Source organism: Emydura macquarii, unplaced genomic scaffold (genome assembly GCF_026122565.2).
Source record: "Emydura macquarii macquarii isolate MOO-44397 ecotype Brisbane River unplaced genomic scaffold, CSIRO-AGI_Emac_v2 contig_2897, whole genome shotgun sequence".
NCBI classification, from domain to species: domain Eukaryota; kingdom Metazoa; phylum Chordata; order Testudines; family Chelidae; genus Emydura; species Emydura macquarii.
In genome coordinates, this window is record NW_027133034.1 from 17,302,105 (window position 1) to 17,323,071 (window position 20,967).

The 20,967-nt window shown below is 40.7% G+C and overlaps 1 protein-coding gene across 5 annotated transcripts in view; it reads right to left on the reverse strand.

Moving 5' to 3' along the window:
- Positions 1 to 5,576: 5,576 nt before the first annotated feature.
- Positions 5,577 to 20,967, reverse strand: part of LYRM7 (LYR motif containing 7) — a 32,466-nt gene continuing 17,075 nt past the window's right edge. The window contains exons 5-8 of one of the 5 annotated variants that reach the window (XR_010923760.1): positions 18,889 to 18,975; positions 16,881 to 16,985; positions 7,552 to 7,697; positions 5,577 to 7,034 (exon numbers count right to left, since the gene is read on the reverse strand). Coding sequence is in view for 3 of the 5 variants with exons in the window: in XM_067568506.1 (XP_067424607.1) it covers positions 18,905 to 18,975 (71 nt within the window). In the remaining 2 variants the exon portion in view is untranslated. Of the gene's footprint in view, positions 7,698 to 16,463; positions 16,986 to 18,275; positions 18,976 to 20,967 lie in introns of those variants that run through there. The other 4 variants (XR_010923759.1, XM_067568506.1, XM_067568507.1 and 1 more) reach the window with 4 other exon arrangements.

Genomic DNA, 20,967 nt, shown 5'->3' on the forward strand with positions numbered 1-20,967 from the left:
TCAGGAAACCACCAGGCATGTCACCTAGTCTCTTCTGGCCAAGATTGCTCTGAATTTGGAAACATTTCAGCAAACAAGCTGAGATTATTTGTTTGTTTGGGGGTGGCATGCAAGGAAAGAAGAGGGAGCATTTGTTATGGTCACGCTAATAAAGAAAATATCAATCAGCCATAACCAGATGCATCTTAACTTTCATTATTTATTCAAATTCCATTTTACTAATATACCTAATTTTGGAGGCTTCTCTTTTCAGATTTAGATCTTAATAAGCTTATTTCACCTCCTCTGCCCACAAACTTCCTTGCATCAAGCTTTTCTTCCGGCTAATATAGATTGACTCATTTTACTTCTGACAGCCCCTCAAAGTACAGATTTTATATGCTCATGAAAATCCCTTCTTTCCAAGAGTTACAAGCACATAGAACAGCTACAAATATTTGGAATTAACCTTTTTACAGACTTAGTTGTTAGGAGATTGGTTTATACCAGTGTTTCTCAACCTGGGGGTTTAGAGGGGTCGCAAGTGCAGAGCTGGTATTGGGGGTGGCAAGAAAGGCAATTGCCTGGAGCCACAGGGGCGCCATGAAACTAAGTTACATGCCTCAGCCCCATGGGGGTGGGACTCAGGCTTCAGGGGTACAGTAGTTTGGAAAGGTTAAGAACCACTGGTTTATACTGTAACAGAGGCAAAGCTAGGACCATCTTTGTTGGATGAAACTCACCTCATTATGTATGGCCTGCACAAGGATCCTGACACCACAGATGCCCTTTAGCAGCCCTCTGTAGGAACATGCAAGCAGAGAGGTCAAGCGGGGGGAAACCTGTGCACCACAGAGGCAGCCTCCATGCCAGTTTCAAATAGGCTGCACTGACTGTGGGGAATCTTGGGATGGACTCAGGGAATGGTCAGCGGATCCAGGCTCATGCTGATCTAGGGGCTAGGAAGACCTTACAGGAGGAAAAGTGTTTTATTTAATTTCTGCTTATTTTACTTGAAGCCTTGAGATTTGCAACCACTGGAGCTGCACCAATGTAGCTGCAAACTCCTAGGGTGTAGACACAGTGCACCAGTGAGCAGCTGATCTCAATTCCAAAGACTGCCATTGACAGCAGTGTGCCTTGGATGATCATGCTGCAAATGCCTGAGGTTCTGGCTAAGTACAAGAATAAGAGGAGACTCAGTTAAATGAATAAGAACCAGACTAGACTCACTTAAGATGGAGCAGAGAGCTTAGCCTGCTGCATCCCAAAGCAGGGATTCTTCCTGACTGAGGGCAGGCAGGTAGTGTTTTTGCCTGCTGCTCAGTTGTTCCACCAGGAGAAGAGAAAGCAGCTCTAAAATGAGTTGAGGCTCAGTGGGAGCCTGACCAGTTGAGGCTGCTGAATCAGGCTGTGCCCTGGTCACCCCCTTTGCCCAGCTAGCACCACTCACTTCTATGCCTGCACTAGAGGCCTGTGGAATTTCTATTGAACTTGGCTTTGTAAAAACATTTTTGACAAATTTGACCTGTCACCTCCCAACTGCAGACGTGTGGTGCCCCCTACTCCTCTGCCTGAGCTACCTGCATGGTGATTATTGCAGGGCTAAGAGTCATCTCTGGCTCTTTCCCCCCACCTGCCCCGCCAATCAGGGAGAAGTGAGTGGGAGGAACTTTGAATCTGCCCCTATCTGTGCCTTGCCCTGGCTCCAAATGCACAGGCCAGAGCAGCTGCGTTACAGGCTAGCACTGATTTCAGTTCTTGCTCCAAGGCAGAAGTAATGTGACACTTTGGACTCTCTGATCTGCTTCAGGGGAAGTGAGGTTAGACCAGGCAATGCCCCTTAACCAGGGCTCATAGTAATTCCCTGGCCTCTAGCACTTATGATCAGAATTTCTAGTCGCTGCCAAACAAGTCAAGAGTCTCAAAGATAAAATATATGCTAAATATGCCACATCATTTAAGCACGTTATTCGTATTATAACGCAAGTTTCAGTGTATCTTATATTAGAACAATTTAAATGAAAACATGCTGTAGTTGCTTTTTATATTTAGGTTTTAGACAAACACAACATCAAATAACGCATCCTCCGGCATGAAAGCATTTTTCTTTAATACGCTCACAACACTGAAATTGTTCACATAATTATTGCTACCCTGTTGTGGGTATCAGAATCAGGGGGAGGTTAGAGCATTGTCTTCCTTTGTTGGAAAGAGAGAGAGTGTGTGTATATGTGTATAGGTGATCTTGTTACAATATTTTCTATGTAAAATAAAACATACATATTCTGTATACAGTAATAAACTGGGGTATTGCAGTTTCTTCTGCAACTCATAAAATTGCACCAGTTTTAGTGAGTGATTTCTATTAAAAATTTCTGCTGTGGGTTACAGAAAGAATAAAGTTGTGTGCTGTCCCCACATGCAGATTCTTCACTGCCCCCATTTGCCATGCCAAATATTAAGCCTGGAAATGCTACTGCTTCAGTGTAGAATGACTGACTGTGGAAGCCCCGGCTAATATGTGACAAGAAGAACAGAGCTCCATAACTAAGAAAATATATAACTAAATAAAAACTTTCACATATTTGTAAGAGTGTCTCCACAAAAGGGAGGAGGCCACTGGCCCTATGGGATTATAAAAACAAACAGAAAGTAATGTTCTTGGAATAAAGGTGAAAAAATTAGAGCTATAACTAGGGATTTTTAAATGTGATGATAATGGGAGATGGGAGGAGGAAATAATTTCTCTCCTCCCCACCCCCCGCCATAACATTATGCAGAAGGGTCAGTCACTTCCATAGCACCATCTCCAGACTCATACCCTGGCTTTCTCCAGGGCTGAAGGGAGTGCCTGGTATGGGAGGACAGACCTCAAGTCCTCTCTAACCCCATGGAAAATGCTCCAGAACATAACACAGTCAGAGGCCATATTCACTGTCTTGTAGAGCCCCTTCCACATGGGGAAACTCTCTTAAAGATGAAACCCAGGGGCAGCCCTCAAGTGAGGTATCCTTGCCACTATGGCTCCAATCCAGCCAGGCTGTCAGGGAGCAGAGGCAAGGCAGAGCAGAGCAGAGCAGAGACACAGGAACGCCAAACAGATGATTTTGTCTCTCTGGCAGATCTCCTGTGGGGAAATTAGGGCTAAGCCTCTGATTCTTCCACATGGAAGGAAACCCTTCCTTCTAAGAGGACACTTCGGAGGAAATGCCATGAAGAAAACCTCAGTTTTCCTTCCCCTAGGTCCCCTAGACATGTTTTTTTGTGGCAAGGCATGATCAGGCCCAGCAGTTGTTGTTCTGCTTTTCCTATGGTGCTGCCGGTAGTAAATTGCCCCCTTTTTAGTAAAAACAAACAAAACCAAACCAGTTATACTTTGTGATTATTTGAGTAGGCACTGACCACTCATATCTACCAACTGTTAGAGCATGACTTTGATCTTGTAGTCTATTCTATTCTGGGGAATTACATCTATGTCCAATGCAGTGTTGTTCACCATTATCACGTGTGGGTGAACACTTTTCACAAAGCGATCGTTCCGTATCGGATCGCTTAGTCCTCAGCCTCAAAGAAAACCTGCACATTGCTTTCAAAAGTCGAGTCTGAGAGCTTAAATTAATAACTTTGATAGACACTAAAAATCATGGTCTTAATAAAGACCCTGGATTTACAGCTTATTACAACAATCTGTAACCCACTAACTCCTCTTTTTGGCCTGTGACTGCAGCGGTGTTAATGGGCCGCTTCACCTTGAATGGCCCCTTACAAAATGTGCTAAATCCTTATGCTAAACAGTCTTTTCCCTCATGTATTTAGCAGTGACACTCTTAGTACCTTTCCCAGACTTGAAGAAGAACGCTGTGTAGCTCAAAAGCTTGTCTCTCACACCAACAGAAGTTGGTCCAATAAGAGATATTACCTTGCCTACCTAGGGTTGCCAAATTTGGTTGGACATATTCCTGGAGATTTCATCACATGACAATCAGATTTTAATTAAAGATTAATCTTTAATTCCTGGAGTCTCCAGGGCAATCCTGGAGGGCTGGCAACCCTGTATGTGTAAATTGTTATACAGTACTCCTCTTGTATGTGTGCTCTTCACCATAGTATCTGTGGTCAGTGGTTGTAGTGTTGTTGGTGATGAGATTTTTAATGCTAAACACATTCCTAACTCTAACAGCAAAGGGCTTGACTGTAACCCAACTGTCTTGGGGGTTAGGTTCCCCCTCACGGCCCTCTTTGGGGTCTAATTGCTCAGGGAAAGCAAGACAGTAAGGCCCAATGGCCACAGTCAGTATCATCCCAGGGGTCACAAGGCAATATGGCTCAATGACGAGTCAGTGAGTGGCCCTTCCAGGTCAGGGCAGCATGGCCTAGTAGCCTGAATCACCAGTATCACACAATTCTGGGGGACAGTGGGGCCTGTTGGCCCATTGGAGGAGTGGGGCACCATATAGGAGCATGTGGCACCCAGGGTTGGGGAGCTCAGGCCCTCCCTGCTCTTCTGAGCCCCAGCCCAGGGCCTTAATGGTGGCTGGGGTACTTGCCACTGAGTTAGCAGGGACCTTCCTACAGCACACTGACTCTTCCCACAGGTCAGGGCTATCCCTCTTCCTTAGGCTACTTCCTCCTCCATCTCCTCCAATGGTGGGTTCATTGGGCTTCCAGCTGCCACAATGTGTCCAGCCTTCAGGTGGGCAGTTGCAGGTTCCAAGGCCCCTCCTGGGTCCATCAGGTTTCTAATCCTCCTAGTTCCCAGATTTGCTGGTTCCATGGCAAGAGCCTCCAGCAGGGCTCCTTCCTCCTTTACTGTCAGCCCCACCCTTTTATATTGAGATAGGAATTGGAGCATGCCCAACACAGTCTAAGGGGCGGGACTTCCTCCACCCATAATGCAGGGTCAGCTCCCTTGTCTCTAGTGCAGGGTAGGCACACCCCCTCACACCTCCAGCCAAGTAAGAGGCATGAATAAGAGGCAGTGTGTAGCTGTGTTGCCCAAAGAGCAAGAATCAGATTGTGGCTCAGATTAATAATCTGCTTCCCCCACCCTCTTTGCTCTGACGGAAGAAACCTGTGCCAGCCCTTGTGCTGGCAGAGATAACTTCCCTCTCTGTGCTACTTTGCATGTATAGGCCAGACTATTGAGAGGGAAGAGAGCAAGGTTCCAGCTACCTCCCTTCTACCCCATCAGTCACTTGAACAGAAAGAAAATCGGGAGCCTTGTGACAGCTGATCTCTCTCCCCCCTGCAGGGATTGGCAATACAGGCAGCCTGGGGCGGGACATGGGTGTCTTTACACCCAGTGCAGGCATATATGAAGGCTCACTATGGAGCCCAAAGTGACAGCACAAAGTACATTTTAAAAAGGTGTGTGCACAAGAATGCATGGGGTTTTCTTCCCATGCTTGGGGGGAGGGAAGTAGCAGTATGACTATAAGAACAATTTTGTGCTTCCAGCAAAAACAAAATGTTTCAGATATAAGAACTTCAAAATAGGGCAAGAGTGATAAGAAACAGATAATTTCCTGTTTTCTATTCAAAACAGGCCTATGTCACAAACAGCGCAATAGATAGATATGAACAAATGTGGCCAGTGAGTTTTTATTCGGAATGCTTGCCCACAGCTGAAAGCAGAGTGTGAAGAAACAATAACATAAATCTCATTTGATTGGTATTTGTCTACATCTTCTTCCTATATAACAATGAAAGGCTCAACTTTTTTTTTCTGTCCACAAAAACTGCTTGTCCAGGCCCACATTATATACTGTCTTGGTTACTGAAACTTTCTCCTCATTGGCCTCCCTAATACTCTTGTCCCACTTTAATCCATACTAAAGCCATCAATCTGATCGTGTACATCCATACATTGGCTCCTCCTACTTCACTGCATTAAGTTCAAGCTTTTTGTTCTTGCTTCAGGGTCATGCATTAATGCTGCCACGGCCGCTGCATCCAACCTCCGTTGCCTGACCTCTCCCTCCACACTCTGGCAAAACCCAGAAATAGGGGGGTAAGAAGGAACCAACAAAAAGAAAAGAAAAAAACCCACAGTCTATATACAGAACTGCACCTGGTATTAAAGTGGAATAGCATAGAACTCAAACATCTTCACTGAAGTTACCGCATATCACACCACGTTGGCTTAAAAAAAACAACCTCCCTAAATATCTATCTAATCTATCTATCTATCGGTCAACATTTAAAAGCAACATTTGCCAACTCATACTACACAAATTAATGTAAATCTATATCATGATATTATGACCACAGTAAAGGGCAGTAAATTGTTGTACTGTCCCTGGAGTAGCTTGGGGTGGAAACTGACTTGGTGTCACAATATTTCTCCCAGTTTTCCTGCTGAGCTGAGATGATCTGAGTAAACTGCAACAGCTGCATTTACCTGTCCATGTATGCACCCCACCAAACCAATGGAGCTATGCAAACAGGTGTGCTGTGGCTGGAATCAAGTCTTCATCCTTTCCATGTTGCTGGGATGGGGAGGGGTGATGTAGCAGCTCTGTGGAACCTGCTACACCCTGCATATAGGAAGTGAAAGTACAATACGCCAACTGAAGTCAGTGTTTTACATCACCTTACTCCCTTGTGTTGGCCCCTAGTTATTTACTTTTGCAACTGTGGTACGTAGTCAGCTAGTATTCTGTGATAACTGACTTTTTAATGGCTGCCACTATACTGAGAGATATGGACACAACTCTTGCTTCGCCTTTAAAATGTACTTGGATGATATGAAACCTACACTGTTTCCTTGTGCACAGCTGGAACTGATCTATAAAACCCTTAGCAGGACAGGCCCAGGCTACTTAAGGTCCATCTTTCCATCTGTGCCCCTCTCTAGCAGCTATGTTCAAGTGGCATAGCTGTTGAAGAGAATCCTGGGGTGAAATCTTGATACATTGCAGTCAATGATTGATTTCGATTCAGCCAAGAATTCACCAAGGAAGGATAGATCCCAGGTTCTGAAACTTCCTCTCAGAAGTGGTCAAGAAGAGATCTATCTTTGCCATCTTCATAGCTAGCTGCAAACTTCTCTTCTTCAATTAAGCAGAACAAAATACAAAATGATATTCCATATTAGATGCCATCAAACAAACTAAAGAGCAGATGAAGAATTGCTTTTCCTTTCAGGAAACATACTTTTCAATATGTAATAAATGTTTAGTGACTAAATACCATAATATATCTAAGACACCTAGGATATCACATTGTTATCTGAGGACATGTACAAATAAATACATAGATGGATAGATGTTTTATTACTCTAAACTTCTTGTGCAAACAAATCTTCATAAATACTAATTTTCCCTTATGTTAATTTTGCATTTGCTAAATTAAATATATATATATATATGTGAAAGTATAATGCATTTTATATATGACAAGCCATCAAAAGCCACAAAATTCAAAGGAGTGCATGACTTTGCTTTCTGAACATACACTGATGTACATAAAAAAAAGTACAGGCTTAGCAGTGAGAAACAGTGCATGAACCTTTATTTTGAATTTCCTTGATATTTTTTTTTGATTTGCCTCCATAATGCCATGACTCACACATTTTAGTTGTTCTGAAGGAGACTCCAGGCTTTCTTGATGCTGTTCACTGTTGAGCTCACTAACTGCATCTAGTAGGAGTTAATACTGCTGCCAGCCAACATGTCCATTACATAATTGTATCACGTGCCTCTATACGAATCACACTGTAAGTCAGTAGAGATAAAACACAAGAAATGAATCATGAAACTGCTTTCTTTAAAAAAATCAATTATAGTGAGGAAAACATAAATTTCCTACAGTGTGATTATTTAAAATGGCTCCATAAATTAAATGAGTCCTTACAAATCCCAGCTACCAATTTCAGTATTCTAGCCTATTACTTACCCTGAGTATTAATGTGTGAGTATAAGTTGGCAAACAAATGAATCTGAATCTGTAATTTATGGCCATGTGCTGTTTGCCTTACTCACACACATGAATTGAATGGGACTACAGTGCATATGGCATGCAGCATTTCCCCGTAAGTCTTTCATTTTACTGGCAAAACATGTTTATTTACAAAGCAATCTCCCAATCCTGCAAACATTTTACTAAAGTGCATAGTCGTATTGATTTAAGTTACACGTGTGCGTATGTGTTGGCTGGATCAGGACCCAAAACAGGAAGGGAAAATCACACATGGATTACAGACAGAAAAGTAAACCGACACAAAAGATTATGTGGGGGCACAGCTGCAGATTCATGCATATTATAATGGTTTGGCTGGAATAAATTGCAAGTTAAATAAATGAAGAATTTTCCATTTTTTCCCCGTCATATGTTTCACAGCTAAGACTTTTCTTCTTGTTCTGAAATAAGTTTGCCAGGGATCACTTGCAACTTCATTGGCCCCAGTCCTGCAAAGACTGCTGCATATGTTTAACTTTATTCACTGTGAGTTATCACATTGAAGTCATTCCACTTCACAGTGTGTAAAGTTGAGCAGATGTGTAAGTCTTCGTAGGATCAGGGACTTACTGATTACAAATGTAATAAACCTGGGCTGGAGTTCGAAAAGATATTGTATCTGTTTTTTTCAGATGGCCCACATATGCAGAATGTACATCAGAAGCTGAATCACACAGTGCAGACCCACAGCAGTTTGCTATTCTTCCACCACCATTAGAATAACATTGTAGCTTCCCAGTCTAGCCAGAGGTGTGTAGTGGTGTTCCCATCATTATTATTTGTAATTATTTCTTTAACATATTTAAATTGCAGACATTTCAAATAGAGAAAAATTACAAAGATATGAAATACCATTGGTTTGGTAATAAACAAACATATGAGACAAAGGGAGTAAAAAACATGACAAGACCAGGGAACAGTAAATACACAGGGCATTATTTTTGTAATATAAGTATCCAGTAAAGCTCAGTTCAGATGCAGCATCTGATTTTCAGACAATTCAATTTTTGTAAACCCATTTTTCTAGTTCGGTTGATTGAGACACTTGACCAAGGTCATACAGTGAGTCAATGGTTCAAATATACAATAAATCAGAGCTGCGACTATACAGTAAATCAGAGTGTCTCTCAGTACTTTGTTCTAACCATACAAACTCCTTTATTACATGTCAAGAAAGAAAGGATTGCAGAAAAATAAATGGCCAATGGAAAAAAGAGGAAAACATCCCATCTAAATCACTAGTAACATTTGGTCCATTTCAGAAAAATAAAAAAGATTTCTGGTTTTTCACAGAAAGCTAAACTTTGTAGGAGCTTTGTGACCCAGGGTGAAAATGTTATCAGGAATAAATCATCATGAAAACCTCTTTGTTATTTTAATAATCACTTAGAGATCTAATACATGATGGGGCTTCCCTAATAGCCAAAGAACAGAGGTGCAAGCAAGCAACTGAAATCTTAAAATAAATAACTTAAAATAAAAAAATATTGATACTGGTTGAAAGGTGAAATGAGGACTAAACTAAGCTTAGCCATCCAAATATCCAGTTGCCACCCGAAGCAAACACAGCTAGCATAAACTAGCATTGCTCCATGAAATGACTCAATATCTCTATAAACATTCAAAGGGTGTAAACCGAAAGGGAACATTAGGACAATTCAAGAGGATCTTACAGGGACAAACAGGATGAATTTTAAGCCAGGAATATCTAGGTTGAAAGTCTAAAAAACACATCTGGGGCCTGATCCATTTCCTACTGAAGCTAATGGGAGTTTGCTCAGAGAGTTCTTTTAGACTGTGGAATATTCCCTCCCATCCCCCTCAAAATGGAGGAAACCACTTGCTTAGGACGTTTAAAGCTAGACCTCCCAAAACACCAGAAAATGTACAGCCATGAATATTCCTTCTATAGCAGCAAGGAGGACTAGATAAGGCTTTTTACACTTCTAATTTCTTTGAGTTCATGAGAATAGTACTACAGCAAGAGAGAATATTTTCACATTTTTTTGCGGATGATTCTCTGCCCTCCTCCTAATTTTGGGTGCATTTCCAGTTTATAGCTGAGAGCACAACTGACAAATCTGTGCCTCCTAGGAAGATGGAAACCTTATCTTCACGTTCAATTTTAGCTGATGTGCAAACCCTCAGGTTAATTTGTGCTTGGGAAAGGCACATGCCTTGAGGAACTGATACTTTTAATACCATTTGTTTCCCTGGGGCTTCTCCTTTGCAGACTACAATTGCAGCAGTTTCACTCCAGTAATAAGGCCAGATCTGCAGATTCTTTGGGACCCCCAAACTGAGAAACAGAAGGCAGGCAAATTCCCACCACTGAGGGAGCTACTATAACGGTTGCCACTTCCTCTGGTTGTTTTCCTTTGACGAACCAATGTTACCTGAGTCTCAGCCTGCTAACTCTGATCCAATCTCCAACCTCAGCTAATCCCTTGAAAAAGATCAACTGCACTAGCCAGGTTGGATGGAACAAAACTTCAGAACATATTAGAAAAAAGGAAAGAAAATTTTGCAGCCTGTGTTGGGGAAGCAGAATCACATTCCTGGGCGAGATGCTGGGAGAAAATGTTATTGTGCCCACCAATTAGAAGGCAGAGGAAGAGAGCCAGTACAAACACATTAGAGAAGAAAGATGCACTTGCTCCTGTGGAAAAACTGCCCTTAGTCATAATACCCTACTGGACTTTGAAGACAGAAGGTCTGCCTACCAGCCGAACGAGAGTAGAGCCTTGTGAGCCAGTAGGCCCTGCGTTACTGTCATCTTAGGAGAAAATACTGTTTATGTATTTGACTTCTTCTTTCTTCAGGAGACCTGTGTGCTGGAACCAATTCCCTCTGTATTGCCAGCTGCTGTCAGCCAACAGGTGCTCACACATACATTCAAGTAGCCTGAGTTATTTAGCAGTCATGCATCCAACAAATGGGCTCTGCATATTCTGCACCTTACAGTTCTGCAGGGATTGAAACCAGTGCCTAACCACTGGGCTATGGAATATTTTGGGGTCAGGCTTGCTCTGTCTCGCCAGCTGAAGATGCTCCATTCTGTATCAAATAGTCCAAAGAGAGTCAGATAGGCTCCACAGCCCAGTGGTTAGGCATTCTCTTGGGAGGCACTCAAAGGAAACCTGGGTTCAACTCCAACCTCTTCCCCTCCCATTCTATATAAGAAAGGGCTAATCTGCCTTAGATATCTAATGCCATGAGAGGGCTCTTGGCTGAGAATCTCAGGTGGAAGGTGGTGCCTTCCACAAGGCATTTAACTCCCTCTCCTTTGTACTCTCTAATGGCTAGCTTTAGACAGCTCCCACCTCAGCATGCTGGCTTTTGTGACTCTCCTGCTTAGGCACCTAACTCTCCCTATGCATCATATAGGGGGCCTAAGCTTCTGAGCCAAGGCTGTGAACTCCAATAGGCAGCAGGGTGCCAAAAAGTTAGGTGTTGCAATGATAAGGTCTGGTTCACACTTACCGCGCGATTCGGCGGCAGTCGATGGGAGTTACGCCAACTACGCAAAGTAGTTTGTGTAACTGATGTTGACTGCTCTGCCTCCCTTATGCGCGCTGTTGTTCCCATCGGCTCAGCGCTACGCTACTTGAGGGAGTGGACTTACTCAGTCGACTTCCTGCTCGATTGAGCAGGTCTCACTGACCGCTCAAGAAAGATTGATCTGGCGGCGGCGATTTTGCCGCCGTCAGTCTGAACATAGCCCAAGTCCCTTTTGTGGATGGAGCCCTAAGTACCTCGCCCAAGTCTCAGAGAGTTCCTGGGGCAGAGCAGGGAATTGAACCCAGGTCTCCCAAATCCTAAGTTAATGCCCTGACCAGCATTTCTCTTCTTCCTGCTAAACATACTCAGTGCAACAGAACCTCGGCCAAGCGCAGGCCATAACTATCTGTTCTCTCTTCACTTTTATCTTCTGTATCTCCTTGCTCCACAGCTACTCAGTACTCTTTAAGCTTTATCTTTTAGTTACATTATAGATTGGAGCCATTAGTTTAAGCAACTCTTTACATTATTAATAGTTAAAACAGTGTTTAAAGAACCATTTGGAACATAGTAATTTTTTTCTCTCTTTCACTACTGTGAGACCTCTCCTTAATCTCTCTCCAGCTTGCTTTCTTTACTCTTCCGTCTGTGAATTTTTATGTCCTCATCCTCATTCATGTTCTCATTTGTTTTGCATTTTGTTTTTGTTTCACAGCTCGGTTTTCTTTGGTCAAAAGCCATTTCTGTCTTTCAGAGCAATGACACGACTAGTTCAAATGCATTATTTGTTTGACAGGAGCCTCCCACAGGCTTATGCTGGATGACTACTGATTTCAATAAGAAACCACTTGTCTGGTCATACTTCCAAGATCAAGATTTCAGGTAATATTTCTTAAGGAGGAACCCACTGGCATAATCAAATACTAGTGACCAAATATCAGGCACATTTTTGCCAATATAGGGAAACTCCTTCAGGGACCACATCCAGCTGGGTAAATATTCTATCCTTTCCATCTCTAACTACTATGCTCTCATACAAGAGATATCTTCCTTGCTGTTTTAGTGAGCCATTTCGGCTACACTGCTGGAGGAGACCTAATGTACTACTCAGCCTTTGAAGTCACATCAAATGGAAGCTATAGCCTAAAGACCATATTGTGTAATGACATAGATAGGCATGTGGGCAGAGCAAAGTCCTCCCTTCTTTCTCTGTAATGCACTGTACTTCATGGTCCACAGTCCAGCTAGCTGCCACACAGCTTGCACTGCTTTTGGCTTAAGATCCTTCAAGAATTGATTTCAGGTTGTATCTCTGTCTTGGTCAGTGCCAATTTTGAGGCACAAGGCAGCAGTCTTTCAGAACAGAAAACGTCTTACTCAATGGATAAAGATCTACACACTAAAAACTGCTTTATCAGCAGGTGGGTAACAAATGGAACAAAGGTTTATCTTAAATATATGCTGAGAATAGGAAGGAAATGGCAGAGTGACTTTCTGATGCCTGTCCCTTCTTCAGGGGGAGAAGTAAAGAAGTACTATAAGGATCAGAGCCTGCTCTTCTCCACCAGTGCAATTCTGCTGCATGGAACATGTGAAGGCAACATACTGAATCCCAGAAAGGGAGGCCACACATCAAATTTCTTATTATCTGAATGAGGTCCTGGGGCAGGCAGATCAATCTCCACCCACATCCACCAACCATTTCCGTCAGAAGAGGGGAGGAGGAGGCAGCAGCTACAAGACTATTAAATCTGCAGTAGCAGTGCCACAGAGCAGTTCTGCCACCACACTGCAGTATATGAGGAAGGATTCCATCACTCTCGAATGTCTGCAGAGCTCTCCATTGCACAGGCTGTTTACTTGGGCCATGGCCTGAATCCAGGATTTGACCCTTAGTGAAGTGAGACACAAAGCAGAGGTATATACTCTATGAGACAAAGGAATGCAGTGTTGAAAAGTGGATACTGTTTTACTTCTTTCTCAGACACACACTGGAACATCAACAGTGCTGACTAAATGGAAAATTTGCAGATGGAAGAAACAACCCATTTAGACAAAAATATTTCTTCTCCCTTTTTCCTAACAAAAATAAAAATATCCAGGAAAACACACACTCTCTCTTTTTATATATATATAAAACATACATATAAAGTGAATACAGCCTTACATATAAAATCTGAAAAATTTAGGACTTACATGATTATGGTTTCCACAGCACATTGCACACACAGAATTTTGCATTAAAGTTGACACTATATAGAACAATACCATACCATACCACACACACACACACACACACACACACACACACACACACACACACACACACACACACACACACGGCTAAATTTGACTGCTAGTGTAACCAGAACTGTGAATTTCCTGACTTTCATGTCTGTAACATGCTAACCCTAACATTGCATTCATGTTGTACTTTAAGTTTAATTATGTTTGTGACCTAGTTATTTAACAGTAGTGATCAAGGTATTTCACAGCAAACCGAACTGAAGCTTTTAGGCTAAATTATATTGTCTACTGAAAATACTTTGGAAAGGTTTATCTCAGACAAGGAAGTACTACGACTCGGCTTTTCCTGTAATAGTTGGTCAGCCTTTATTTTTAGTTTTCAATTGTCAGTATTTTTCCCCCTTCTGTAAAGGAAGTGTAAAGAACTGCCAGTACTAGAAGCTGAACTGCCTTATTTACAGTTCCCTTAAGATACACACACTAGCAGTGAAGCTTTGTAGCATTAAGCCTATCCAGTGATTTGAGGGGTATAAAAGATACGGGCTCAGGCCTATAACATGGTTAAAGTCATTGGACTTATGAAAACACTAGCTGCCCCCTGGTACTCAGCACCTTGGAGGAGGTTCAGAGCATCTCACCATTTTAATGCCTTAATACTCCTGCTACACGGACTGTCTGTGGTGTCACATTTTGGTGTTGGATAACCAGCCCTTGTAAAAATAGCAGGCTAAATTCATCCCTCCTGGAACTGTATTGAAATAAATAGTTATGCAAGGGATTAACTTGGCCTAGCTAAATTGGAAATGCCACCTTGTTGACCAGAAACAGGCTTCAAAATTCTACATATGACCCCCCCCCAAAATCAATCTAGTCACAGACCAATCCTCCACGTGGGTATTTTATGAACCCTTTGGACACTAGAATGTAGTAAACATACAGGAACATTAAAAACAGTATTTAGGATAAACGAAGCATTGTTTCTAGAGGGGGATGAAGGAACATGGCTCCTATAGGCCTAGTCCTTGTGTACTTCATTGATGTCATGGGGACTTGGGCAGTACAAGGAATATTGGTATTATTTGTAATACTATACTATCTAGATGCCCCAAGATGGAATCAAAGCCTTTTGGTGCTAGGTGTTGAAGAGAAATGTAATAAAAAACAGTGCCTTTCCCAAACAGCTTACTACCATGGAAGACTGGGGCTCCTGTCTGTATTTTGATACTGGGATCACCCAGGCCACAAATGTCTTCAAGTTACAGATTCCACAAATTGTCCAGCTGTGAAGTTGAGAAGGCACAGTGTGAAGGAAGATTAGGAAATTTGGAGTCTTGAGTCAGCAAAGCATTGACATAGATGTGTAATTCCACTGAAGTCATGGGGACTCATGCTTTGCTGAATTGGGACCTCAGAGATACAGGCAGAGACCAAGCACAGCACCACCACAAGGGCAGCTGGAAACAAACTCCACTACTCCCCACCAGACAAAACACCTCATGCAGATTTTAAAAAGCAGCCAGAATAAATGCTGCTCACCACGGTAGCCCTTGAAGACAAAACACTAGAAAACCCTCCCCATAAAATTCTGTTAGATGAAGAGGACTTGGGGATGGGGTGAGGGAAAGAAGTGTGGGTTCTAACAGAAAAATAATTACAGCCTAAGAATTTTTCCTGTTTAAATATGTATGCTTTTATTAGCCCCCAATATACACAGCCAAGACCTTCCTGAAGCAGAATGCAAAGCTGGCAATAGGTACAGCTGTGGTGGCTGCTGTCAAAAAAGTGAACTGCTTGGGTTTTATTAAGTGTATACACTGAGATGGCATTCACTGTAGCAAGCATTTCACAAACATGACTTACACATCCAAAGAGGCTGATAATTAATAATCATCTCCAGTTAGACAGCAGATATTCCTCTGCTTGGCTACCACACAATCCTTTGAATGTTTTGTTAATTTAAATACATGGTCACAGACTAAACTGTAATTTAAGAGAGGCCATCACCACAAAACCTCATCTTTTAAATTATTAGTAATATATCCTTGAAGAAGAACATGTAGATTTCATCTGATTTAAAAGTGTGCAGCTCCTATGTATGTAAAAAAATTAATGAATGCCACCAACTCATATTGTTGTAAACACATCAAATCTCAGCTTCTCTTAGTAAAGGTAGATCCTTCCTTCCATTATACTATTAAATGAAGGATGCATAATGCTCTGGACACAATGTTATATTCACCAACTCAGTCTCTGCTGGAAGAATGCATCAAAACCTCCTCTTTTTAAAAAAAGAAAACATGGAGGGTAATGTGGATGTGAAGACAGAGATTAGCTGTATCCTCACAATAAGAGGATAGCTGCATGAGATGGTTAGATGCTGGAACATGAGCTACCAAGTAATGGGGAATGGCATAGGAGCAAGTACCATCATTACCTTCCGTTAAGAGTCGATAGCACAGGGGAGCCTTGAATAACAATCTGCAGAGAAATGAGTTTGGGAGTCTTAAATGGGTGGACAGTTCTATTTGCATAAGCATCCAACAGTTTGGATAGAGAGCAATTATAACTCCCAGACCTTTTGAGAGTCACCTATCTATTCCAAACCAATTCTGGTTTTCAATTCTCATTTAAGACTCAAGAACAACCAGTAGTGTTTGGCAATGTTCTGCATTAACAGTATTGTGTGTCAAGACTGATTTCTTTCCTCTTTGCATTTGAAACTTCAGCATGTGTCCGCTGCCCAGGAATATATGATGACAGCAAGGAGCATGGAATGTTAATACAGTGGAACCATAAGCAAACTGTACTGATGCAATTCTTTTTACAATCCTACTTCCATTAAACCAAGGGCAAAACTCCCATGGGTCTCAGCTATATATATTATTCAGGGAAAAATATCTCTAGAGTTGTTATATGTATTACAATATGTAAGGAAAGGGAGACACACCGAGTGCACACGGAATTCCATGCAGGATGCTGGCTATGTCTGGAATATGATACAAGATGCTGAATCTGCAGTTTAATGATATTTGATTACTAGTTAGGGAACTGTTGTAGGGAAAACCTAAGGTCAGGTAATTTGTCCCACTGAATTTCCCCCAACTGTTTCACAAGGATGAGGGGAAGTTATTTACCCTCTCAAACTAAAGAACAAACAGAGGGTTTGGGCCATCCATAGGGAGGTTCTGTACCTCCTCATTAGTTCTAAGATGCCTTCCAGCTCCACGGGAACGTGCTAGGTCTTCCTTTTCCAGCAGCTGCCCCAGGCCTTTTCACTCCTACGGTGAGAGGTTCCACTGCACAGAAGAGGACCACAACATTTCATACAGATTTAGGGTTTTCCAGTTATTTTTCACAAGCATGGGGAAAACAATCAATCTCCCGCTCAGTCCTTCTGTCCTTTCAGCAGCCACACATACTACACAGACAGCTGTCTGCAGAGTTAAGGGAAATGACCACTTTTGTGCACTGCAAGCAGGAGATCCATGCAGAGGATCCCCTTTAGATGTGAATCTAAGGGACACAATCTGGAACCATTTTTACTCAACAGTGTGGGAACTACTGTAGAGGACCTATTACCTTGTATGTTTCCTTTCAAGAGAGTGCACACTTCAATAAACTGATCAGTGTGTCATTATTAAGTATGGGTTGATTTCTATGCACTACTATTCTATATATTGCATATCAAGGACTAAGTAGACATGTGCATAGTGGCAGAATAAGCACAAGTTTAGAGTGAAAGCTATTTTCACTTGCACTGTGTACAGCTTCCTTAATATATGGAAGCCTGCCATCTACTGTTGAGATCAGTAGGTTTTTTATATATACGCAAGTGTCTATATATCCTTTTTGTAGGGCCAGTTCCAAGTCAAAGTGAAGTCAGTTGGCCTATAGCAGCTAGTGAAACAGCAAGAACTAGATGGCTCTTTTAAAAAAAATAAAATAAGGTGATGTAGGCTGAATAAGTTAGATGTCAGCAAATCAAGTTGCTTGACACTTGCTTACTAAATAATTTCTGATTGAATTTTAATTTATAAAAAAGTATCATAAAATAGATTGTTAATGTATAGCTAATTTCTAATTTGAAGAATCAAAGGATAAGGCAATTTTGTAAGTCAGAGTGAACATTTTACATAGTTTGTATTGTTTCCACATTCAGTTCAATAAACAAACTAAATCTCCCCCATCATTTCTTTCTATCAAAACATATGTTAAATAAGAGAGAGATACATTTTATCAAATCCTGATGGGTTGAATCTCCCTCACTGAAAGTACTTATAACACATCACTCCAATTAACTATTTTTGAAACTAAAATTATTGACTCTAGCAATAAGACGCATACACAGCCATATTACTGATCATCACTTTGACTGTAACAAGTCTCTATTTTTGACAAATGCCTCAGTAAATCAATCTATGGTCATAATATCAAGTCCTTTAGTGTTATGGTCCAGTTAACATAGCATGATTTGTTAGGCTGACTAAGTTTCCTTGTGCCACTGTGATCCAAATAGCCAAAACCAATTCAGTCTTGTATCACCCTTGCACATTAAAAATACAAACACAGACTCATTGTTTCATCTGTAAAGGCTGAGAATTTATTTAGATATGCCTTAAAGCCCCCTCTCATATACTACCAGTGCAGTATTGTAGTTAATGACAATTTCAGAAAACAGATCTGTGGTGCAACTTATAATTAAAAACATAACTAGACGTTATAGTATGTTTTTTCACTGTTATTTTGTAGCACTTTGTCAATATATTTGAATTTATAAATAAATATTTTCAGGACTAAACACTACTTTTATTTGTAATTATTATTATTAAATTCTGTAAATCCTCTGAACTCAAAAAATTTCCTGTAACCTTTTTTCAGACTTAACAATACCCAGTGCTGGCAGAGAAAAAAGAATACACCTAGGATATTTTTAGAAAACATAGGACTTTAGTTTCTATGGAAATGTAATCCTTCCCAATGAAGTGAAGGGACCTTCAGAAACACGAGATCAATCTTGTGTCTCTCAAATATACCCTCCCAGTTCAGAGAACAATCAGTGAATTGAGTTTATCTTTGTTTCCTGCCAAAAAGCTTCAATATTTTCTAAATTTAGTCTGAATACAGATTTCAGCTACTTGTTTTCAGGGATTTTGTTCCAGGAAATTAATCTTGTTTTGAGGGGAAAAAAAAAAAAAGTACTTTATTCCCTGAAGGTTCAAAGCTTTCGTGTTGGCGTATCAGAGTAAGGAACGTTGTCTAGTAGCAGATCTTTCCTGGGTATGAGCACTGAAACAAAACAAACAAACAAACAAATATATATATATCAGTAAGAATAATATTTTACTATAATGATTTACAAAAATATATATATATATATATATATATATATATATATATATATATATATATATCTCGTCTATCACTTTTACAAGCAATGAAGGCTTATTACAGAGTATCTAGTTTTAAATTTCCTAAGCCAACAAAAATGTACTATCATGTTACCTTCTGTCCATCAGAAATCTCTTCCACATCCTCCATCTTAATTTGCTGTTAAGAACATTCTTGAAAATATTTTAACAGTCTATCATTGCAACATTTTGCCATTTCTCATTGAAGATATTTTAGTAAAAAAGGATGGCAAATTATATTTCTGGCAATCCTGATTCAGATAGAAGTATGAATTTCAAAAATGCATAAAACATACTTTAAAATATACAGACACCTCATTTAAGGTCTAACATTTATCTATACTGTACCTGTTCCTTTAAGAACAGCAGGAAAAGCAAGTGTCAGACATTTACTGCAGGAGAAAAAAGCAGTGTGTTGGGTTTTTCTTGGCTGTGCACTGTGTTAACTGCCCTTGGCTCAAATAAAGTTCTGACCATCTGGCTCCTTGAATATCCACTTGGGAGTTCTGCACCTGAGGGCTGTCAGATTTGTACAAGTGGCACCACCTACAAGCTAAGGCACCATGGCTGCAAACACAACCTTGTACTTTGACTAGTCAGGCAAGTACTAAACAAAGGTACAGTAAACCTCTAAAACGCTCCAAATTCCATTCCATGTGTGTAATGAGCCACATCTAATCCAAAGTATGCTGTTTTTCCATATATTATGGAAAAAGCAAGGAAATGGCTTCCCTCAAAGCTGCATTTCTTTTTCATTTTCTGGCTGGGGCACTAAAACTGTGTTTAACATATTTCTAAATAGATTGAATAATATTTTGTTTGTGTTCTACCTATGAAGGAAGCATTTGTACCCCAGTATTCGCATCAATCTTTTCCTTTATATTTTAGTGACAAGAGCATGTGCATGAGAGAGAAATACAAGTTAAAACCAAACAGGATAGAGGAGGAAGTACAGACAGATAAAAAAGATTGATGGGGACAAAACCTCCTAACCTCTCACTGAAAAATAAAGTTTTGCACACATCCCACTGTCACTATAGCAAACCCAAAGTCAAAACCATCAGGATGTATTGCATGTGTGATACGTTAATGTGAGATAAGCTCTACTTGTATCAGATTATTCTGCAAAATAAAAACAAGTTGAATAGAGCCAGCTCTCTTGCACAACCGTGGATAATTTGACTTGACAGGCTGCACAGCAATGTCTCAAAAATCTCTTTAGTGAGATTCTGCATTTGACTAACACAAGTTCTTAGCTGCAAATATCTTTTATCATTTTTTAAAAGTTTTTTTCAGACTTGACAATACCCAGTGCTGGCAGAGATAAAAAAGAGTACACCTAGGATATTTTTAGAAAACAATATAGGATTTTAGTTTCTATAGAAATATAATCTTTCTCAAAGAAGTGCATCTCATTCTCGCTCTCTCTGCATGACAGCTAATATCCACAATATTCTGATCACATTTTCATAAAGTCTTTAATGGTATTCCGAGAACAAACAATGAGATCAGGAATGCAGACAATACCATAGTAGGTCCATCTAGTTCAGCGTGTTGGATGACAGTAATCAGTACCAGATGCATCTGAGGAAGGTGCAACAAACCAACTAGTGGACAGTTATGGAATACCCTGTTCACAGAGAAAGTCACTTCCTAGCCTCTTACACTTAATAATTGGCCTATTACCATGACCATAAGGGTTTGTGGATCCTTTCTAAAAATGCTTTCCTTTTATCCCATCTAATCTAACCACAAATTCTTTCATTATGCATCTGAACATCTACTCTTCTTTTTGAACTCCAAGCTCTCAGCCACAAATATATTTTGTGACAATAAGTTCCACAAGTTAATTATGTATTGCATAAAACAG